The sequence below is a fragment of the Leptinotarsa decemlineata genome, unplaced genomic scaffold (assembly GCF_025532065.1).
Source record: "Leptinotarsa decemlineata unplaced genomic scaffold, Ldec_3_MD MMD2_tig00000090_RagTag_RagTag, whole genome shotgun sequence".
Lineage (NCBI taxonomy): Eukaryota > Metazoa > Arthropoda > Insecta > Coleoptera > Chrysomelidae > Leptinotarsa > Leptinotarsa decemlineata.
The window spans coordinates 965,379-990,710 of NW_027412541.1; the positions used below are offsets into that span (position 1 = coordinate 965,379).

The 25,332-nt window shown below is 37.3% G+C and overlaps 1 protein-coding gene across 7 annotated transcripts in view; it reads right to left on the reverse strand.

Annotated features, from left to right (window-relative positions):
- LOC111517555 (arrestin domain-containing protein 3) overlaps positions 1-25,332 on the reverse strand; it is a 162,661-nt gene that overhangs the window by 72,737 nt on the left and 64,592 nt on the right. For 5 of the 7 annotated variants that reach the window (XM_074172303.1, XM_074172300.1, XM_074172301.1 and 2 more), the window contains exons 5-6: positions 14,721-14,903; positions 12,148-12,339 (exon numbers count right to left, since the gene is read on the reverse strand). In XM_074172303.1, the coding sequence (XP_074028404.1) occupies positions 12,148-12,339; positions 14,721-14,903 (375 nt within the window). The remainder of the gene's footprint in view (positions 1-12,147; positions 12,340-14,720; positions 14,904-25,332) is intronic. The other 2 variants (XM_074172305.1, XM_074172304.1) reach the window with 1 other exon arrangement.

Sequence of the window (25,332 nt, forward strand, 5' to 3'; positions counted from 1 at the left end):
TTTCTTCAATGTAATAGGGGTTTGCTTCGTATTCAAAGTCTTCGTCATGTTGCTCAATGTTGAACATGGGAGCTGGATTGAAATTTGGTCTTGCCTGAGGTTGGGTTCTCATGCTCCTCGTTGGTGCTCCATAAGTATTTCTGGTACTGATGCTCATTGGTGTTGGTTCTTGTCCGTTCTGCCTGTTTGGTTGATTTTGTCCAAAACGTTGTGGTTGGACTGAAGGCCACATCTGTTTCTGTTGAGTATTTGGTTGCCAATGTGGTCTGAAGGTCGGTTGTTGAAATTGTGGTTGGAGTCCCATTGCCTGATGAGGTTGTTGTTGTCCGGGTCGTTGAAAGTGTTGCATGGGTTGGTACATCCGCTGTGTTATTGATTGTTGGGCATATTGGTGATTTGCAGTTTTTTGCTGGGTCTGGAGTGGTTTCTTGGGGACTTGTGGGGGTCCAAACGTCCTTTGTAGATAACGGATATTGTTTTCTTCTTGGATGTACTGCATTGCTGTTGCCAAGTCTATTGGTTTCATTGCTCTTATGGTGGATCCCATGGGCTCTCGTAGTCCGGCTAGGAATGTTGTTAGAGCTTGTTGTTGGAAAAAGCTTTTCTTGCTGATCTTTATTGTTTCATCGGCGGTGTGTAATTCGATATAGTTTGATATTGTGTTTAAAAGCCCCATGACTTTTTCGTAGAAACGTTGTGGTGTTTCGTTCTGGTCTTGTCGCAGGTTTACCAAATCTCTTGTTAAGGAATTTTCATTCCGTTGGTCGGCGAAGTTTTGGATTAGAGTTCCTTTGATGCTGTTCCAGTCACTACATCCATAAACTGAGATGACGTCTTTGGCTCTGCCTCGTAGCTTGTTGAGTAGTCCTTGTATCAATATATGGTTCTGAAAACAACCGGGGTCTTCAGTATTCCAATATTCGTTCAGAATCATTGTTGATACGTTGATGAACTGGTATAATTCATTTGGGCTTCCATCGTATTCGGGTACAATCCAAAAATTCTTCAGGTCGAATTGTTTTGCCATGTTGATGGGGTTTAAAGGTTGGTCAATTGTTTGAGGAATAATGGATGGGCGAGAATTGATACTTGAAGGTGAATTTGGTAAAACTAAGGTAGGGGGACGTAAAATAGTATTTGCAATTGATGAAGTCGAGTTCATTTATGCTTACAGGATGACGATGATGGCTCGTTGCATATTCTGTCACCAAAAACTTATTTCTATGTAGATATTCCTTGACGGTCGATAGTGAAGAGGTATTCTTGTCTACGACCGGAATTCTTCCTGGAGTACTTGCTTCTCGGTGGAACTTGGTTCGGGAGAATAGTGGATAAACGTTTGAGAACGACGAGGATCTTCTAAGGACTCTTCCACTATCCTACTGACTGCGCCAATTATATTTCTCGTTCACACAAAAGGGTTTTTAAAAACTTTTTATTTGAACAGAGTAACAACTAATAACTATAAAATATAAGTACTGGCTATTACAAATCAATTGAACCTATTTATACATAAATTATTGCCGACTTTGCAGATATCAGCAAAATAATTGATGTCGTCTTCGGGTCATCGAACAATATCCTGCTGATGTAAGAGGTTATCGAACTGTAACTCGTGTTAGTCTTTACTATAGCTACACGCGCAACGCCATCGTGTCCTGGATAAAGTTCTTCAATTCTACCAATTTTCCACTCAAGAGGTGGAACTGGTTCATTTTTTATTAGAACTAAAGTATCCCGACTGACATTGTGAAAACTAGTAAGCCACTTATTTCGTTGTTCCAACGTATTCAAATAAGAGTCAGCGCTTTCAGCCAGCGCTTTCAAATATCACGTGTGAGGCGCTGCACTAACTGCCATCTACTAAGATGATTAAGTCTGGATCGGGAATAGTATTAAGCGGTACCTGAGTCAAAAAATGACCCGGGGTCAAAACGGATAAATCGTTTGGGTCATTACTAAGAGGACAAAGAAGACGTGAATTTAGAATAGCCTCAACTTGACACAGAATGGTTTAGAACTTTTCATAACTCAATATTTGGGAACCAATAGTTCGATAGTAAGATAGTTTTTTACTGATTTGATGCCAGCCTCGAAAAGCCCGCCAAAATGAGGTGCTGACGGGGGGTTAAATGACCATTCGATGCGCTCAGTTGAAGCGGCTTGTTCCGTAAGTCTGTTGAGCTCCCTATAAGCTCCAACAAATGCAGTTCCATTATCAGAAAATAACTGACTACAGTCGAAGAGCGGCGATGAAAGTTTATATAGTAAGATCTGACGTGACCTCTAAGTGTAAAGCTTTTGTGGCAGCACAAACAAACAGGCATATATAAGCTCTCATTGGATTTTGCGCCACGTGCTTCACTAAAAACAATTGAAAAGGGCCCACCATAATCTACACCAACGATGGAGAATGGCTTAACTTGGTTGATCCTAAAAGATGGTAAATTCCCCATGAAAGGTTGAAGAGGAGTTGGATTCATCTTAAAACAAGTAGGGCATTTGCTAAGACACTGACAGATTGCCCTTCTAGAGCACAAAATCCAAAACTCTTGGGCTAAAAGAAATTGAATTGTTTGAGGCCCTGGATGGAGATATTTTTTGTGCGTGTCCTCAATAATTAGATATGTTGAACGGTGTTTGTTGGGAAGAAGAGCAGGATGTTTCTGGTCATACGACAATCCAGAGAATAACAAACGACCGCCCACCCTGGGAATGCCATCTTCTTCAAGAAAGAGGTTGAGTTTTCTTAAAGATTTTGAAACGGGTTTGCACTCTTTAAGATTTTGAATGTTATTAGCAAATACAGAATTTTGAACATATCTTACTGAAACCATAAGAGCTTTATACAGTTCAAAATTAGAAAAATGGTTTAATTTTTTGTTTTCAGGTGAATTACGGTATTTGAAATTATGAATAAATCGCAAAAAATGAGCAATAATGGTCTGCATTTTAGGTAAACTCGAAAAATTCTGCAAAAGTTTATTGAAATAATTAGATGAAGTGAGAGCTAATGAAGAAATAGCTCGTTTTTCATCACCTGCTTGGGAAGAATTATGATTGGAAATACTATGTGGCCAAACCAAGTTTCTTCATTTTATTGTAACCAAATCGGCCCCGCCCACCATAAGGAACAGCCAAGAAGCTGAGATGGCAGCAATCCTCTGGAGCCAGGATCCGCCGGATTGTCTTCGGAGCGGACATGTCGCCAAGAAGATGGGGAAATTTTATCTTGAATGTAGGACACTCGATTTGAAACAAAGGTTTTCCAGCGATGTGGAGATGATTTGACCCAATCCAAGACAGTTGTAGAATCAGACCACGCTGTGAATTTGTTAAAATGAATTTTGGAGGAATATGTTTTTAGAATAAAGCTGGTTATCTAGTTAGCAGCACTGCAGCACATAGTTCAAGGCGAGGAAGCGATAATCGTTTAAGTGGTGCTATTTTGAATTTTGCTCACACGAGAGTTACCTTAATGCCGTTTTTACTTAGATATCGAAAATAAATAACGGTAGCGTAACCTTTTTCGCTGCTATCAGCAAAGCCATGAAGCTCACATTTCAAAAATATTTCGTCACATAAAGGTCGAATTATTGAAAGATTTGAAATGAATGGAAGTTCAGCTCTGTATTGCTCCCATTTTACGAGGACGTCAATAGAAGGAGATTGATCCCAGTCCAGTCCCAATGACCACAAATGCTGAATAAGAAGTTTGATAAAAAATGTTAAAGGTGCCAAAAAACCGAGTGGACCAAATACTCGCGCCACAGATGACAAAAGTGTCCGTTTTGTACAGGGACGGTCTAAAGATTCAACTGTGTACGAAAACGAATCCCAACCTGGGTTCCATTTTAGATCTAGAATTTTTATAAAAGATATTTCTTCGGCATTGAAAATAAGAGACTGCTGCTGTCTATGTTCAGGAGGAATATTTTCGAAAAGTGAAGGATGATTGGCAGACCATTTGCGAAGTTCAAAACCTCCTCTTCGCATGAGTGCAATTAATTCCGACTGAAGCTGCTTAACTTCATGCAAGTTTCGAATACTAGATACGATATCATCTATATAAAGATCAGAAGCTAAGGCTTTAGAAGCCAGAGGAAATGTATCTTTTCCTTCTTCGGCTAATTGCATGACTGTTCTAAGAGCTGAATATGGCGAAGAGGAAACTCCAAAAGTGACAACTTTAAGAGCATAGGATTTTATTGGATCGTTTTGGGTAAAACTCCAAAGAATACGTTGGTATCCTCGATGCTCAGATGTCACCTTGATTAGACAGTACATTTTCTTGACATCTGCTGTGAACGTGTAAAGATGCAAACGAAATTTCAAAAGAATCGTTGAAATATAATTTTGTGATTTTGGGCCTGTTGAAAGAGTGTCATTAAGGCTTAGCCAGCCGCGTCCTTACAAGATGCATCGAACACCATTCGCACTTTGGTCGTAGTACTTTCTGGTTTGGCTACACAATGATGTGGTAAGTAGTAGGTAGAAGGACGGTTGGAAAACGGTACTTCTTCCATGTAGCCAGAATCAACAAATTCTTTAATGCTTTCTGGATATGAATCGAAAAGAAGTTTATCTTTTAGAAGTCGACGTCCCAGTGAACAGAATCGTCTTAATGCAATCGAATAGATATTTGAAAAGGTAGGTTTGCCATTTTTGAAAGGTAAAAAAACTTGAAATCTACCTGAAGTATCTCTAGAATGAGTATTTTGGAAGATCAATTCACATAAAGTGTCTTCGGGTGAGTTGACCTCGACAGAAGGTATATTTTCAACCTCCCAAAATCTTTTTGAAGTTGTATTAATTTCAGATTCTGAAATGATAAAAGAAGAACTGACTGAACTAGGGTTTGTAAAAAGTTGCAGATCTCCTGAGAGAATCCAACCGAAGCAAGTGTTGAGACATGAAGGCGATACACCATCACCCACGATACGTCCATCTCGCAAAATAAAGGGATAAATTCCCCCACCAAGTAGTAAATCTATTGGTGCCGAAATGTTGAAATCATGATCTGCTAAGTTCAAATTTGCAATATTCTGAAAAGTGTTTTTGGGAATAAAACTAGTGGGCATCTTAGAACATACTTTTGTCATAACAAGAGCCTCGAAATCGAAAATAGGATGGTTTTGATTTTATGGTGAACTTGAGGTTTCGATTTGTCCTATACCAAAAATGGACCAAGAACTTGGCATTTTCGAAAGGCCTAAGCGGGTAACACATTTTTGTCCAATAATATTTAACTGAGAACCATTATCGATAAAAACCCTGATTGGTTTATAAGAAACCCAGGTATCAAGAATATCCACTATTGCAGTGGAGAGAAGAGTTGTTGAAATTTTATTGGAGGTCGGAAGTGCCGCCCTATTGCATGGAGGAGTTTCAGCAGAACTCTCACTAGAAACATGAATATATGTGTGATGTTTACCTTGACCACACACCCTGCAAGAATCTTGTGATTTACACTCGTGAGTTTTGTGTCCGTTATGGAGGCAATTCGTGCACCAATTGTTTTGAACTACCAGTTGAAGCCGCTCATTAGGCGTTTTAGACAAGAATGACGGACACTTGTAAATCGAATAAAGTTCCTTGCGAATAGGACATATATAGGCTTTAGATAAAGCTTTTGAATTTTTAGATGTCTTTACAAGAAGAGTATGTTGATTGGATTTATTTTGTTTGGGTTTATATTTGGAATGTTTTGAAGAGTTTCAATTTTTTGAAAGGTTTGAATTTTTTGAAAAGTTACTGTCTTTCGGCAACATTAACGAAACTGATTCAAGAGCTACACATTGTTTCTACAAAAAAAATTTTAAAGAATGATAGGAGAGAATTTGATTCGTAGCTTCTTGCATTTCGAATCCTTTGACATTTTTCATGCTTAATTTTCGAATTAAAATTTTGAAAATAACGAAGTACCAACTATCCACCGGTAATTTGAACACTTTTGAAGCCGCTAAATTTTCCTCCAAAGTATCAATTGAATTTCTAATACCTTCTGCAGTATCTTGGGTGAGTTTAGGGGCATTATTAATTTGAGACAATAGGCATCACTTAGCAAACTGAGATTTTGAAATCTGTCATTTAAAGTTTTGTAGGCGATTGCGTAATTATCGCTAGATAGAGGAACAGCTCTAACGATTCCTAGAGGTGCCTTTTCTAGAGAAGAAATTAAGTGTTTATATTTTTCAACATCTGAAATTTCAGTATTACTGTGAACAAGTGAGTTGAATAAATCAATAAAACCAGGCCAGTTCTGGAAGGTTCTGTCAAATTTAGGCAATTTAATTTCGGAAAGCTTAGCACTTTTAGTTTGAACAGAATTAATAACAGTTTTGGTGTCCAATTGTTGCTCGAACAATTCGTAATAATTTGTTTTTATATCATAATATTTTCAAGAAAATCAGCTCTGACTTCTTTTTCCACCAGCAGTTGGTCGGGGTCCTCAGGCAACGCATTTATAAAATGTAAGTGTTGTCTTTCGAACTCTGTATAACATCCATCCAAGCTATGATAACACATTTTAAATCTAGAATGGACATATTTTTTGCCGACTGAGACACCGTATATATTGAAAACAGCTGATCGATAGCAACTTCCCTAGCAGCACGCAGCTGCTTCAATGCTCTCATACTAGACATTACTTCGTAAAAAATCAAATTATAAATCTGAGTGTAGATTTCGAATGGAAGAATTTCTAAAAAGAAAAGACCCAGTGCCTGAACAAAGGTAAAAAATCATGACCACTGCTTTCTAATAAAAAACTGATACCAATATTGAACTATTGAAAACAAAACAGATCTATTTCATTTTATTGAATATTAAATTAAATAAAATGCAATAATATGGCCACAATAAACAATATCAGTAGAAATAACCTGGGCTGAATTCGGTAACAAGATTGTTTGAACAAGTTTAATTTTCGACCAGAAATAGAAAATGTATGTTTTAAATCATTTCGCGCGTAGAAACAAAATGACTTACTTATTCTACACAAAGTTAGAATTTGCACTTTTGAAAAATCGAATTTTGTGCTTTAGTTCAATCAAATACGTTATTTTCTCTAATAAAAAAGAAATAGAACATTTGAACTATAAGAGAAAACGCAGAAATTTGCATAAAAACACAGAAAGCTTGGAAATATTGAGAGTAATTTCGAAAATTTCGAAGTAAGTTGAAAATATAATACAATATATTTTTGGGTTACTATCATCGAAGAAAATTGGTAAAAAAATTTTATTTTCCAAAAATCGAATATCAGCGTATCATGAAAACACTGGGTACTATAGATATTTGAAATAGAAATCGAGTTGTTGAAATTCAGCCAATAAATTGAAAAACATCGGAGACAAAACGAATATGTAAAATACCACCAAAATTATTTATAATATTTGGAAAAACAGAGAAGAATGCGAAAATGTAATAACAAATATATTGTAACATTAAATTGACGGGTATTTTATGCTTTCTATAAATATAAAATGAAAGGTCTTATTATTTACTACAAAATTCTAGATGGCCTAATCTGCTGTTTTTAGAGTATCCGGCTCGAAAAGGACCATATGATTGATCCAAGGGTTTCAACCCTCAAACCCAACTGCGATTTGACCGATTAATATTAGAAAAGGAAAAGTGGGTTCAGAATTGTTCACCTTACCTTTCTTTTGGGCGGATCCCTGGGCGACGACGAATTTCTAATCCAGGACTTTTCTACGGTCGAGTAGGTAATGTACACAACACAATTTTAATAATATTTTATTGGTTTTCGATTGACTGAGGGTTTTGGAGAATTTTGGAATATCGAAGATATGTTGACCCGTCGTTCAACGTTTTGTCTCTGTCGAGTCAACGAAGATGATAAGCGTTATATAATTCCAGATTCACACAATACGCTTCCTTGGGGTCACTATTCTATCCCTCAAACATCAAATGCTATGGATATAGACGATTAGCCCATGATTACTAGTATATATGTCTTTGGCTGCAGTTCAGCTGAGAAAAGATGTATATATTATTAATGAATGTTCAACTAACTACTTTATATTATCAGTAAATTCGATGAATAAAAATTCAAAAAACTTTAATAGCAGCAAAATGTATCGATACTTGTAGAATGTAATTGTGTATATATTAATGGAATGATTAGATATCAATAAATATTTTGTAGTATATTTTTTGAATTTATGAATAATTCCTTCTTACTTCAAATAACATTCACTCACGAACAATTTTTATGTATTCGAATGGTGAAATATTGCTCCTTCACGTGGCGGCGCCGTTACGATTCATTATGATTCAAAGTAGACTGATTTTCTATTTTTACTAATATCCTGAGTGACGACTCTCTGTGCCTCACAAAAAAGTTTTTTTATTGATTAAATTTCAACTGTTTGACTAAATAAAAATTGTCAACATCTATGGACAGTTATTTCTTCAAACTGACACATAATGAGATGGAGATGTGCTGATTTGTACACAAATTTTCGTGAACGTTACATTACAAATCATATGGGTTTTTGGAAGGATATGAATTTTTTGAATATGAATGTTCTAGATTTTTATTCATAGGGTCATCTCTTGTATATAAAACTCCTGTACTAGATATGAATGATTTTAGGAATCAGATAAATGACCATTGTAATGTAATAAGGAATACTCCGGGTATTTTTGAACGTGTCAGATAAAAAATGACAGATCGATCGCAGTCGTGTATTTTATCGGACATTTCGCTCATTCACTTTAGGCTCGAAATAGTTCATTATTTACTTTTGGTCTTCACCCCATCATCAACTACAAACAAATTCACGCCTTGGTTTGATTATGATTCGAACTGCTGCCTTTGAATTTCACTTATAGTTGTTCGTAACCTAATAACATTGAATTTCAAATTTGTTCAATGATTTTCTTTGCAATTCTTCCTATGCTGTTCCACATTAGGCGCTTGATATTATATTTTCCATAATCAACAAATGAAATCATTTGAAATTAGTACCAACATCGACCTGTTGCAGCTAATATAACGGAAATAAGAAATGAGGTCCTTTAGGCTTCGAAAAATTATTAATTATGTTCTTTGACATCTAAACGAATCTATTGATATTAAAATCATTGAAATCTAACGACCGGAAGTGAAAACCGAAAATGACCTTTTTTGACGGATTCCAAACATTCCCACCATGAGGAATCCAAATATATCAAATGTTTTAGTGAACGAATGTGTTTAATTTTGCATGAAACGTAAAGATATGTAAAAGGTGGATAATCAAATTTTCACTTTTTTTCCCAAGATCTCTACGACTTCACATATGCTTCTCATACGTATTTCAAAATTATTTCATCATACCTTGTGCCTATTTGACATGTCGCCATGTCGTTCCTTTATTAATTTCAACATCGATACCCCTTTCATGTGCATTACATAGTAATGTGTCTGCGAAGACGTGAACTAGTGCCCTCTTGGCATCGTCTTCGTTTTTTTCCTCTGTCGATGAATTCTATACCCCTTCTCTTTTCATTTGATGTGCTGCATGTTGAGATTCAACAATCATCAACGAAGATGTGGCTTAATGCCCTTCTGACATGTTACGTCATCTTTGTTTTTTCTCTGTCGATGAATTCTGCATAAATTTACTTTTAATTTGACGTGTTGTGTGTGACGTTCTGATCATTTTTAGTGAATATACAACTTAGTGCCCCTCTGACATGTTGCGACCATTTTTTGTTTTTTCTTTGTCGATGAATTCTGCATTCGTTTCCTTACATTTCATATGCTGCAAGTTGAGATTCAACTATCATCAACAAAGATGTGACTTAGTGGCTTATTGATATGTTGCTCCATCTTTGGTTTTTCTTTGTCGATACATTCTGCATTTGTTTTTTTCAGTTGATGTGCTATATAAAGCTTAGTGCCCTTCTGACAGTTGTGCCATTTTTTTCTAATAACTCATCTCCACAAACCATAACACATTTTCTACCACGCCACCAACTTCCACGCTGACTACGTCACTTTCGAAGTTTTAATGTTTTATCACTATCATTATTATTATTCGATTCACATTCTCCAGTTCAATTTCATCTAACACAATCAATCGTCCGATATTTGATTCCTCCATTCTGATTGGCTTACCGTCGCCACTCTGTATAGAGACGTTAGCCTGAGTGTTCCACAAGGTTCCGTTCAGGAGCCTGAAAATTCGCAAAATGAATCTTCATATGACAAAGCGTGGACTTTACTCATTTCCTGATGATGCTTACTTGGTTAGCGGAATGCATTAAATGATAAATGACTGTCATATTGAAACACGAAAAACGGTTACGACAATAACAATGAAACGATAACGAATAAACGCACGCAAACGATCGAAAACGCACGAAAACGGTCGAAAACGCACGCGAAACGGTCGAAAACGCACGAAAACGATTGAAAACGTACGGAAAACGGTCGAAAACGTACTAAAAACGGTCGCCCGCAAAACGGTCGAAACGCTTGTAAAACGGTCGAATACTTCGCTTTCCCCATTTTCGAATGTTGACTCCACAATACATAACTCCTCGACAACTTTTGTGCCATCTCCTCCTTCTCCTGATGATGCTAACTTGGTTAACAAAGAAACGAGACTTAGCGTCCTTCTGACATGTTGAAACGCTAGACTTCTGTTAAACCGACATGTTTCTTTCTTAAATGATGAACTTTGAAACGCCCTGTATACACACTGATATCATATTTTTACCCGATGTTTTTTTCTTAAATGATATATTTGACACACCCTGTACACTTCGACGCATGTTTGTTTTCAATGATGTATTTTGAGGCACCCCGTACACATTGAGGGATCGCAGGTTGAACTGTTGTGTTATCATACTTTTTCTTAAATCTGATTCATTATTATTAATATATCACCTTCGCGCTTCCAATTTTCATCGAGTCGTTCACGCTTAATTTTGAAACCGGCAACGCTAATTTTTCCATAAACAACGATTTATTTTACAATCTTCCACAAGGAAATGACGATTACAATTTCCCTAACATTCTACGAAAATAAAAAAAGCGGTCAGGTATATAAAATGAGTCAATTTCGGTCCCGACAAAATTAACGCTATAAATACCCATCATTCGCAGTTACTTCCAATGTCTTACGTTGGTGTCGAGGCTAAGGACAATTTCTACCACGCGGACGAACCGGGTTCGATTCTCATAACTATAATTTTTTTTAATTATGATCACGTGATAAGGCGGGCCCGAGGGGTGATGCGGAGTCTCAAGAGGGCCTGAGCGGTGAAGTGGAGTACTAAGAGGGCCGAGGGGCGGAGTTCCAGGCTTGAATCTCTACGATACTCATTCCATCCTGCGTCGATGACGTCACACGTTTCCCCCACTCCTGTTTGAACCAAAAATTGCAGAAAGTTAAGCTCCATAAGAATATACATGGGATTTTGAGCTCGTATCCGCTTTGTTTATCTACTAATATCCAACCTTCATAGACTATGTGCTAGGCTATCCGGTTCGGAGACATTTATCTTCTTGAAGAAAACCGACGCCTGGAATTTTTTGGCACTGGATTGAACGTGGTTACTTTCACCCGAATTCGAAATCACTTATCTTCATTAAGATATGCAACCTCCTGCTGCCGGTGAAGATGTGCCTCCGTAGCCGATGTCCGGAAATCCAATTGGAATTATGAGCCAAGTGTGCTGTCATCTGCAAAGCAATATATTGGATTCTCGGTTTTTTCCAATAAGTCGTTGATATACACTAAAAAAGGGTTGAAGACAATATGGATCCCTGAAGAACACCAGAGTTGAGGTGAAAGTATTCGAGAGATATCCATCGACGGCCACTTGTAGGAAACGTCCTTTCAGGAAGCTAGAGAGCCTTACACAGAAATGATCCGACAAGAAATAGCATCAAAGTTTGGCCAGCAAACCCTTATGCCACACAAAGGCCTTAGAAATATCAAGCGCAACAGCTCTTGATTCTCCATGTTTCTCGATTGCGTTATTCCAAATGTGGGTGACACATGATAGCAGGTCTCCTATTGATCTTTGTTTCCGAAAGCCATATTGATGAGAGCTCAAGATGTTGAAACCTTTCAAATATTTGAGAATATGGTGTCCGTAAGTCCGTAAGAAATTTCAACTTACTTTACACTGGTAGTCCACTTTGAACAACTTGCATAGAGAAAAGTTGGGAATAGGCACATTCATCGGAAGCATAAGAGGAAAGTTATAAGTATGTTCCCCATGAGCTCCCAAACCGACTTCGGTGATCTCTACAAGAATATTCTCAATTTCGTTTTCATCTTTGGATGGTATATCAACTTGACATGTGATGACCTGAAATTAAATAGAAAAGGACTATTTGAACAAAAAAGTAAGTTTCGTGAGTTATATATTGCTAATTCATTGGATTCCTAAATAGGTTTCGGATTACTCAGTATTCACCTCAGTTGTGTAACATACTTTTATCAGCATATTTTTATAGTGGAGTACCGTACATTTTTGAAAATTCATGATAATCCCTAATGATTCCGTTCGATATAATGTAACGTATAATTGAAGTTTCAATGGGTAGCCCTATATGTTATCAGTATATGCTGTCTAATCAGAAAATGAAGTGAATTTTCATTTTTCTCATTGAGTATTTATTTGTTCATCAATTTATATTTTGTTTCCTTCGAAGTAGCCCCCATCAGATGGAATATACTTGTGCTAGCTTTTTTCCAATCCTCCAAGCTGTTCTGATATGCACTTTTTGGTATGTTCTTGAGCTCTCTCAGCGATTCGGTATTTATCTTCTCAATTGTCGCAGGGGGCCAAATCTGACACATGATTACGGTATTGTTTTTGGCCAAAAAATTACGAACAAGCAACGACGAGTGAGCAGGCGCATTATCGTGATGCAAAAACCATTATTTTTTCTTACAATACCGGACATTTTCTTCGTATTGTTTCTCGCAAACAGCGCATAAGTTCAAGATGATACTACTTACTGGCTGAGGATCATGTGGCAAGAACTCCTTATGCACTACGTCATGGTAATTGAAGAAAACAATGAGCAAAACCATGACATTTCATTGAACTGTTGGTCAAAGTCACCAGATTGGAACGAACTTCGCTGCCACATGCCCAAAATCTTGGACATCCTCAGCAACTTGGCTAAGTTATTCGACGATTCTCCATAAAAATGAAGAATTCTCAACATTTTCATGGGTTGTTAATGTGGTGGGGCGTCCAGGACGAGAGTCGTCATTCACATCTTTTCGACGTTATGTGAAAAGCTTGTACAACTTGTGCAGTTACACAAAATATGATGCAAATTCTTTGATCCATTTTTTTCGATAGAAGAAAATCGCCGAACACGCAAAACACCTTCAACTTTTATGCCTTTCACCAACAGACTAAACATGCTAATACTATAAACATTACCGGGAATTGTTTTTGGGAAGTGCTGGAAAATTCCGAAGTATTCATCATAGAACCATGTTTGTAACAATGCAACTTTCTCTAAGGTTGGTTAATATCTCTCCAAAACATAACTAAGAGTATTAACAGTCTCCGTACTGGATAGACTGTCTCTACTTAGAGAATGATGGTTTATTCTTCAAGTCATATTGGACTCTGTATATGAAATCAGTGGCCATCCTGACAACATGTAATATTTCTCAGTTGTGGAATTGATAAATACAGATGGCAGATTTCAATAATTTTTACTCACCAATAATTCATCATGTTTGGTAAGTTCAAGACATTTCGATATTTGTGGTATTTTCGAAGTGGCATTCAACTTAACCAAAATGATAAGTGACCCAATAGGATAATTTTCCAAATTTTAGCTAGACTAGTTCTAATTGCATAGTGTTCACCATCTTATTTCCTATGGAGTATTTGAATTAAGAAAATAAATATTTCAAAATAAAAATTCAAATATTCACGTCTCCCAACATTCTTACACAGTTGGATCCCACCCATGCCTACCGGAAAACAAATAGTTCCACGATGAACAGTATTTTCGACATACACTTGTGAACATTTTAGTGAAAATTGAATCTTCATTCTTGTGAGGTTGATCTATTGATGACCTAGTTTGATCCATGGATCAGCCTATCAGTTGATTTTTCTGGATATTCATGAGAGAAACCTTCACGGACTCGAGGATTTAATTTTTGTCAAAAGATTTATATGGCAAAACTTTTCAAAACGCCGTTATAACAGAGTTATCGATGTCTCATTATCACGATACAATTATTCTATGGCTATGATTTGAATTTGATTCGAATCTTGTTGTATTGCATGGTGTTTAGCAACTCTGTACTTTTGTTTGTATATTTCGTTAATTGTTTTCAATTTGCTTTTTTGAACCACGTATTTTGTATTTATTGAATATTCTGAATTTCTGAGTTCTCAAGCAGAGTGAGGATTTGGTTAATTTCAAATAATTTCCTGATATTCACTTGAACCTTAGGAATCACTGACATTTCTATAGAAAATAACAACTTGATGATTAGGTGAAAACATTTTCTCTATCGCCAGATACCAGTTTTAAGGAATATGAAAAAAACCACATATTTTAAAAATTTCTCCTTCATTTATATTTGAAATGCCTGTCGTTGTTAATGAATAATACGCTAATTTTCTCCAGATATAAGAGTTGTTTTTTAAAATTTTTCTCTGATTTTTCGAAATGTAATTTGAATGTGATTTAGTTAATGACCTACTTGTTTCAGTTTTAGTTGTATATTCTCAATGTTGGTACTAGATAAATTGCTCAATCTTGCCATGACATTCACTGTTTCTCCTGGTATCAATGTTCTCTTTGGCAACTCTATATCAAGGGCAATCGGGCCGTCAGCACAACAAAAACAACATATTGTTTTGTCCTCAGAATAAGAAGTAGGCTCCTGAAAATGATTAAAATGTCGAGTTATTAAAATCAGTTGATCGAGTATCAGTTGAATATAAATTGCCACATAAAATAAACATATGTTCATAGTATTTGTCAATATAATGAATACTATGTATTTCCAAACTTGATTGTAATTATGTTTTGCACTACTGTTAACCTTCATTTGCTAGAGTAAATGACGTCAAGTGTCACCGTTTCGCCGATATGAAAAGATTCCATCTTCACTACTACAAATATGTTATGTGATAGAACTGGCCGATACTTCATTAAAATTCAAATAACATATTTGAGTAACACTTTATTGTGAGTTCATACTGGAATATGAAAACTCCTGAAGAAACTATTGTGTGATGATGATACACGTGTTGCTATTTTTGATTTGTTTAGTGCAAATTACACAATGAAATGTTACTTATTGGTCCTTTAAATTTCTTTTTCCTAAGATATCTCAGTGGTTGATGCTCAACTGCTTTCGGCTAATTAATGACTGGACAGTATCTGCGTAACTTTAGGTTCATACACCAATAGTTGATTCAAGTCATATCAATAAATGTGGATTCAAATCACAATTTCGTTTTAGCCACTCAATTTTAAAAGTATTTGAAAAACAAAACTATAAGTACTACAACCAAAATAGGAAATATTTTGAATACTTTTTCAGGTTGATTTTTGTTGTGGCATCGAGATATCCTCAACAAATTAATATTTTGATATATTCTTTGAAAACGTATAGTATTCTTCTCGCGTCATAACTCGCTGTTGAGAGAAAGATCAGTAATATTCATTACTACACCAAAGGTTCCAAACACTGCATCACAAGTTTAAAAATATAGTTTTTAACGATTGTATACCACCAGAAATTTGTAATGTGACGAAGAAATTAATACTTTTAACTTTATAATCAACCGGGAGTAGTTAGACACTTGAATGGATTTATGTCATACTATTTCGTAAATTAGCTTTGTGAAGTAACTTAGAGAATTATGGGCTACTATTTTGTAAGTTAGTTTTGTGGAGTAGCTGAGAGAACTATGGGTTTGAGTGTCAGTAAATGTGTGTTCAAGTCACATCTAGATCGGTTTTTTATTTTTTTTACCACTCAATAGTTAAATAATTTGAAATTGAATGAAATATCAAAAATCGAAAATATTTCTGAATGCTTAATTTTTTGTGGTTTTGAGGCGGCAACTACGAGGTCATTGACCTTCTACTAATAGTTTGTTCTTTAGTATTTATTTTCTTATTTACTTTTTTGCTTTATTAGATTGCGTTTTGTTACAAAATTGAAATGGGAATACCCTTCACAATTGAATTTCATTTCAAAATATTCCTGTTGTAGGTAAGTCATAGAAATAGTATAGTATTCTACTATCGAGAAATCAACATTACTCGCTGGAATTATTTACTTGATCCTCACGAGTAATGGCCACATTTCTCGCTCGTTTAATGATATATTATCAATTCATATCGATTACACACCTACTTACTGGTTCAATTATTCAGGTTGAAAATGTCAATTTGATAATAAACACTTATCCTAAGATATTTCACAGATTTGCCTCCAGATGTTTTGCAGGTCAGCCCGAAATCAATTTCTACGAGGCTGGTTATTCTAGATGAGAATGAGTAGAATGGCTAATAACCTGTTTAATTGATATCAGGGACAAAGTATTTTCAGAGATATTTCAAATTGACATTTCAGCTGAAGATTGTTAAATACAATCGATATATAATCAATAACTGCAAGTACACCTTCACAGACCAGTGTTTGATGAATGTATTTTGGTATTGAGTTTTATCAGTATTTCCAAATGTCTTCCCAAATTCTGGAAAAAGTCATTGTTTTTACTAATTTGTATTCGTTGATGTTTGTTATGAAAAAAAGTTGAAATTGCTATAAAATTTTCAGTGTGCGCCTTCGTTTGCGAATGGTTTAACATAATTTACTTTAACTCCTATCGAGTACCTACCTACCTGCTGGTTGAAATGTCATTTCGGTATATCTCTGAAAACACTATCAACATTTGAAAAATTAACAAAGACTGGCGCTTGTGGAGGGAACATTTTCACCTGTTTCATTGTAGATAAAGTTGCATATGATTATGCTCTTTTTTATAAAAAATCTTCACACCCCCTTCTTCTCCCCACCCCTTATTATGAAACATTATCATTGAAATGTTCATCTACTTGAATACTTTCATCCTCATCTCTCTTATAGACACCTAAAATTATAGGTGTGAATTAAAAAGATGCCAGCAATTGAAAATCCAGTTTGAGTGTTTGTAACTAGTACTCTTTTCTACCTTCCAGATCTTCCATTACACTTCCACTACACAAATTATGCAATTGAGGATCCACGGTAAATGACTACACGAATAAAACTTCGGGTAGATTAAGATTCGAATACTGTGATAAGTGATTGTAGGGAGTTGTATAATTTCCAACGACAAAAAAACTACACTTTGGTTATATTTCGGTGTGAAAATAGGACAACAAAATAAGTCGAGCTCTAGTTTTCTATTTCAACTTTATTCAAACAAACTTCATTTAGTTTTATCAAAGAACAGTATGAAAAACGATACAGCTCCCTTGTGATGGTTATTGTGTTTTTCACCCTGGGTACAGCTTCGTAGGAGAATGTTGCCTTGTCGAGAGTGATAGCGCAGAAGGGTAGGCCTATGCGTTGAAATAAATCATCTAAAATATTCGCTACGTAATCACTTCGACTGAATGTCCATATTGGGGAGTGTTTGCGCTCCTGGACGAACTTATTTTCCAACTAATGGTCCATGCTTGTGTGATGAATACTACCCGGGCTATCTTCAACTAGATTTTCGACCCTTATCTTCAATGGTAAGGATAACCAAGCTGAACTGAACCGTTACGAAAGGTGAAGTGACGTAAAGAAGGATAGTTGATAAGCCCACATAACGTAAAATAACAATTAGGAAAAAGGCCCTAAAAAGAACATATACATGAAAAGTTTGACCGGATTCACCTAAATTTGAATGTAATACATGACAAGGCTGATAAAACCTACCTCGATAATGGGTGGCCTTGAGTAGTAATTATTCAATGTGAATTTAGCCAACTTGTGTAATTCGGGAACAAATCTTCTTGAAATAGTCAGAGGACCTTCCTTTGTCTAACTTTTCTACAATAATTACAAGAGTTTCAAAGAAAAATCTGCAAACAAGCGATACACGTCTTTTATAATCCTTTTTTCATATTTAACAAAAAAACCCGCTTGTTTTCAATTTTTTTCATTAGTGTCGTTCTTTATATTTTAGGTTGGGAACCCTGATATTTATAATGAAGTGACCTGGTAGTTCTAATAAACATTCAGATGACAAGCAGAATTGTTATGTTATTTTTCTATGGATTCCCAAAATGATGAAAACAATAAGTAAACGGTCATTATTTTGGCTATCTACTCAGAAGCAGATCAACATATCTGACGATGAACACAACCCGTACTATCGTCCTCGCTGGATTCGTCTTTGGTAAGTATTGAACGAAAAATGGTTATAACATTCGTAGTTGATAGATCTTTTTGTTTTAGGCATGTGAATATCAGCTTATTCCTGCTCTGAACATACATATTTTGTAAAAAGTAGAAGTTGAAAAATAAAGTTCAGTGAGTAGAAATAAAAAACTGTATCTTTTTTCTTATTGTTACTTCTTCAACCTCTGGAACTAACATAACCCGTAACATCGTTCATTACAAAGAAGCAAATATCACCTATTGACCTATTGACCTATAGTCAATCATTTTAATAATTCCAAAGTAATGTGAGAAAATTGCGGCAAATGGTTATGATTTGAGTTGACCCATACGGCATTTCTTTTTATTAGTCCCTCAAATTCTACCCATGCTTGAACTACATTCACTTCTTGTGCTTGGATGATCATATGTTCAGCTGGTTCAGCAGTTCTACATCTGGATGGTTTACCTGTATGGGATATCTATATAGCATAAATTGTGTTAGCTTCGCGTTAGTTACTAGTTTAACTTCCTGTTTGAAGATGATCACTTGGTGATCGAAACACGTGTCGAGGTGTTAAAAATAACAATTTGGTTTGGGAAAAAACTCCAGTAATATTCATTACTACACCAAAGGTTCCAAATAGTACATCATAAGTATATGTTCAACCATTTGTTCATTGACATCTTGCATTGAAATAGGCCCATGATACCTGTAAGATATGTTTCACGTAACAAATGAATGGCCACCACCCCAAGCAGCATCTATGATTATGGTTACACAGTACAGTACATGGTTGATAATTTTGGTGTTTTGGGAATGTGTTTTTGTGAGTTTTGATGTTTCAGTTATATATTGTTACTTTTTCCCCGTGAGTTCACCAATAATTGGTGTATGATGAAACTTAACTTTATTTCACTTTGAAAACAAGAAGCACTTCAACTAAAACATTATTTTAATGTCTATCGCCCTACTAGATTACTTCGCGTACCGCACTGTTACGTCCACCACACTGGGTACTTGACTGTCCGAATACCCTTGCAGCCAGCGTTTAAATATCACAATGGAACAGCGTAGAATTTCACCGAAGTTCTATGAACATCGGTAGCATGTTTCTTGTTTTTTTTTTCGAGCGGCAGGTAACATCAAATATTCCCACGCTCTCGGCTACGTCACATTTGGCTACCAAGTAAGGTCCTTGCCATGGTCTCTGCAACTTGGGACACAAACATTTTCGACGTTGGGGTTGGTAGAGTCACACTGCATCGCCCTCCTGGAAGCTCACTGGCAGCGACTTTTTGTCGAATATTAGCTTCATCCTGTCGCTGGAAAACTGTAATTTTGTCCTGGAAAATTCGTGTACAATTTCCAGTTTCTCCTTCAGCTCATTCACAAACTCTGAAAAATGTACCTCTTGAGATTCATCGACAGGACTGGCATACCGAAAGCTTCAGTTCAGTTCCTACCGAAAGCTTCAGTTCCTTACCAGTTAACAACATGGATGGTGTATAACCTGTCGCGTCATGTTGGGAGCTTCTGTATGCCAACAGAAATAGAGAAACCAATTTATCCCAGTCTCTTTGGTTTTCGGAGACAAACATCGAGAGTTAGTTATTGGTGGTGCGATTATGCCTATCGACCATTCCATCGGATTGTGGGTGAGAAGCAGTTGTTCTTGTTTTCTTCATTCCCAACAGAGTCATCATTTCCTTCCATAAATCCGATTCGAAGTTGCGGCCCTGATCCGAGTGTAGTTCTTGGGGTACTCCGTGTCTGGCAATTACGTACCGTTTTAGCCTCTTGGTTGGGCAAGACAAGTACTTCAGGCAATTCGGAAAAATAATCCATCACAACCATGAGGTACTTGTTACCGAAAGTGGTCATAGGAAGTGGTCCCAAAATGTCGACTGCGATTCTCTCGAAAGGGCAACTACCGAGGTACTGCTTCAACTTTCCATTTTGCCTTGTCTTCGGACCCTTTTTCGAAGAGCACAGATCACAGCACTTACACAATTCTTCCACGTCTCGACGGCAATTGACCCAATAGTACCTCTCGCGCACTCTCGCTAGATTTCTATCTACCCCGAAATGACCTGCAGTGCGACCATCGTGAAGCTGTTCGAGGATACTCGGGATACACGTCTGTGGGTGGAATATGTGGGTTCTTCCATACGGGCTTTCCCATTTCCGATTGAGTAGGTCATCTCGAATGCTCATGGAGTCCCATTGGAGTCAGTAACCCTTTTTCTGCTGGCAGTGCTTGGAAATCTCTTGCCATTCCTGCCTCACTCCATTGGCAATCGATTCTCGCACAGTTTCCAAGATGGGATCCTTCTTATGCGCCTCGTCAGGGAGGTAGTGTCACCTTCAGAGGCTCTTAACGACCGTACCACACCATTGTCAGATAATTCCTCAAATGGTTTGTCCGTATGCCTGGACAAGGGACCTTTACAGGTTGCTAACCCCCGGGTTAGAGGGAACCCGAATCGGCGGCAGGTAGGGGACCTTATCTCTCCATCAGAGCTGTCCATAAAGGAGTCTCTGCCCGCTACCTCATCACGTCTGGTGGGAAGTTCTTCTTCTGTTAGCTGGGTATCCTTGTTCCTTCTAGCGCTGGCAAAATTTGCATCCGGATGTCAGGCATGGTCTTCTTGAGAGACTATCTGCTTTCTGTGACTCTTTCCTTTCCGATGTTGAATTTTAATCATGGTGTTCTGAAGTTGAAGAGCCTTTGATGTGCTTGGTCTGACCTGATCAAAAATTTACGGTCATATAAAAAGAAGTGCTAGTGATCCACCGCTCTGACTACTGCGAGGATTTTTTTTCTAGTAACGCAGTAATTTCTTTCTGGCGTTCCCAGGGACTTACTAAAATAACTGATGACGATTTCTTCTTCCCCTCATACCTGGGAAAGTACTGCTCCAAATCCATGTTGGGATGCATCCGTGTCCAGTATAAACAAGCCCTCCTCCTTTGGATATGCCAGGATCGGTGCGCTGGTCAAATGTCACTTCAGGGCAGCGAATGCTTGCCAAACGAAATGAATTCTCTTCTCAGCTAAGCTATGCAGCGGACTGGCGATTTTTCCAAAGTCCTTCACGAAACGCCGGCTTCCTTGGACAGAGTCCAAGGAAGCTTCTTACGTCGTACTTGCCCTTCAGTGTTGGCCATTCTTGCACTGCCTTGATTTTTACTGGATCTGTTTCAACTCCTTTTGATGATACAACGTGTACCAAGAAATTCACCTTTTCTTGAAAGAGGCAGCACTTCTTGGGAATGATTTGCAGATGAGCATTCCGTAGCCTGGTAAAAACACTCCTCAAGTTTGACAGATGTTCGTCAAATTTTTTTCCGGTGACTATGATGTCATCAAGATAGATCAAGCATGTTTTCCAGGTAAGTCCTCTCAACACCAACTTCATCAAGCGTTCAAATGTGACGGGAGCGTTGCATAACCTGAACGACATAAACTTAAACTGGTATAATCCATTGCCGGTGGAAAAGGCAGTTTTCTCTATATCCTCGGGGCGAACTGCCACCTGCTAATATCCGCTTTTCAGATCTAATGTTAAGAAACATCTGCATTCGTCTAAGATGTTCAGGGTATCATCTATTCTAGGAAGAGGGTAACTGACCTTTCTGGTGACATCATTTAGCCTTCTGTAGTCTACACAAAATCTCGTCGATCCATCTTTCTTAGTAACTAACACAACAGGTGACGACCAGCGGCTGTTTGATTCCTCGATTACTCCTTCCTCCAACATGTCCTCAACGATGGATGCAACTTCGTCTTGCTTTGCGAAGGAAAGACGTCTTGGTGGTTGACGTATGGGCTTGGCATCGCCAGTATCGATGCGACATTGAACTAAATCCGTTCGACCAATGATTTTGACCTTCACAAACATATCGTTCTCTCTCTCGATGAATCGGGTGGCCATGCATAGGTCTTCTCCAGACAGATGGTTCCACGTCTTCTTGAAAAAGTCTATGAGTTCTTTTGCGGGTTGTTGAGCACACTGTAGAGAAACTTCTTCTTCTATCCTGGTGATTTTCACGATAGGTCCGCAGGTGCCTATCACTTGCCCTTTCTTGAGAGTCACCCTGTTATTATTTGGATTGATTATTCTTACTAGAATGGTCTGATTTCTACCATTCACGAGGGATCTGGCCACGATAATTCCTGATTCAGAGCCGTTGGATGGCTCTATTAATGCTGTACCCAAGTCGCCATGCCCAGGAATTTCCGCTTGAATAATTTTCTCGGTGGTGGGAGAGATTCTGGAATCTTCCAGTATAACCAACTTGACGCTGTCATAAGGCTGAGAGGGCACGTTGAGCAAAATTTCCTCATTTCCGACTTTCAGCAGTTTGTTCCTTATGTCCATCACGATTCCATAGGGGGTCATGATGTCTAGTCCCAGATGACTTCGTCGACGATGTTGGCCACTAATACCTCAGTTTTTATTCCGCAGTTTCCAAGCCTCAGTCTCACCTCAGCTCCTCCATAGAATGTCAATATATCTCCAGTGGCTGTTTCCATAACAGATACTATTGATAATTTCTTCAAACAGCTTCTGTTGGAAATATCGGCTCTCATTACTGACCTCGTTGCTCCAGTGTCGATGATAAAAAGGCACTGATGATCATTCAGGAATCCGTCGACAACCAAGCTGCCCAATCATGGAAATCGAATACCTGGGGGCTTGGGATGCAGCAGCCAATGTACCCCCCTAACACCGCCTGAATTTAGTTTTCCGAACCCCGACGTTCCAGTTCGCGTGATACCGAACGCCAGTCTCTTCTATCGTTGGATGTTGACCGAGATCGACAGTCCCGCCTCGAATGTCCTTCTCTGCCGCAATTATAACATTTAGGCCGTCATCTTGCCTTGAATGCAGTTCCATTCGTCAAATATTTTTTTAAGAGTTCTTCAAGACCTGCCAGGAGTCGATCTGCTCCTTCGTCTCCCTTTTCATTGATTGCGCTCACTCGAACTTTTCGTTGTCGTGAAGCATTTTCAGCAGCTTCAAATTCTAGGGCATAAATAATGGCTTCATTAATTTTTTATGACGTGCCATTCTCAATGACTTCTGCAGCTCCATGTCACGAACCCTGTCGATGAAACCATGGACACTTATCCAGTGGGTAAAGTTATCTGGTGCTTCTGGGTAGGCGAGTCTTACTAACTTCTTGACTTCAGCTCCAAACTCTAGCAAACTTTCTGATTGACTTTGAGTTCTCACCTTCAGTTGAACTTGATAGACTTGTTGAAGGTGCTCACTACCATATCTGATACGACTGCTTCATAATCCTTCTGCCTATTTACTGGAATATTTTGCAGAATTTCGGAAGCCTTTCCTCGTAGTGCCAGTATGAGAGCTGTTGCTTTCTCAACTCTTCACCTAATATTCTCCGCAGCGGCTTCAAATTGTCTCCGATAAATTAACCATGAAGATTCGCCATCGAAAGTAGGAGTTTTAATAAAACTACTGGTAGAAGGGGAGGATGTCGTTCCCGGTTTGCATTTTTCCACCGTAATCCTTTTCGGTTCCGGTAATTCTTTCCGAACTTCCCGGAAAACCTGTTCAAACTTTGTCGACTCCTTCAAGCTCTTTTTCAAATTTCCTTTCAACCCTCTCGAGATTCTCATCGATTACTTTTTCCAATTCCTCCTTGGTTTCTTGAAATACCTTTCCAAATTCTTCCTTAATAAATTCCTATACCTCCCCTTTACTCACTTGGGAACAAATTCAGATTCAGATTCTTTATTAACCATTTTTAGCCAAGCTGTGCTTGGATATGGCAAGTCATATTACACTTAGTAGCACATTGTTAATGTTATGCAAATAATTTTTTAAAAAATTAGAAATTCAATCAATTATTTTGAAAGTTCAATATTCATACAGGGGCATACTTACATACAAGTATTAACATAAATTAGGTACTTTTGCAATAGTTCACAAAGTCTTCAAGGCTGTAGAAAGCATTCATTGTCAGCATTTTTTAAATTTTTTTCTTGAAGAGAGAGTGTGATAATTCTTTTACATCATTTTTTATATAATTATATAGTGTAAGTCCATTATGTTGTGGTGATTTTGTATAATATGCGTGATTGAATTTTTCGATGCGAAGGTTATCTTTGTTTCTTGTTTCATACCTGTGTCTATCACCATTTCTAGCATAGCAATCTTTGTTAGTATGTATATACAGTAATATATTCAGAATGTATATGCAGGGAAATGTCAATATACTCTTTTGTTTAACTACTTCTCGGCATGAGTCAAAAGGTTTCATATTATATCACTACTAACAAAAAAGCTTTTGCTACTAACCGATAGATGTCTCTGGTGTCAGTGAATACTGTTCACAAGTTGATATCTGTTGTGCGTTTGGAGCTGTCAGATTATTAAAAAGCTGTATTCAGTCATTAATGTTAATTCATAGTTATTTGAACATTATAATTAGTGAAAGTGCGTTGAGTTAAAGTAGATACCTTGTGGATTATTGTATTATATGCTATTTGGCTGAAGGCTTGGTAAGTTTTTCATAAATTTCTAAATTTCTCATCTTTGTTCCGTTGTGTTGAAAGGGACATACATTAAAGCATTGAAGCATTGAAAGGGACATGTCCCTTTCAATACTGTGTCTTTATTTATATTGTTTTTCTGATTACTGAAGTAGCTTTATTCAATTACAGAGTCCAAATATTGTGTGATATGGATGCTAAACCCAAAAAGAGGACAGGAAAATCCAAAGAAACTATACAGGAGGCTATAGACGTGGTGTTAGATGGTAGAATGTCTATTAGGTCAGCAGCATCTGAATGTGATATAGCTAAATCAATGCTAGCTCGACTAGTGGCACAAGCAACAGCGTGTACTCCTGAAAATAAATTTGTTTATGAGCCACAGATTGGGAACAGAAGAGTATTTTCACTTG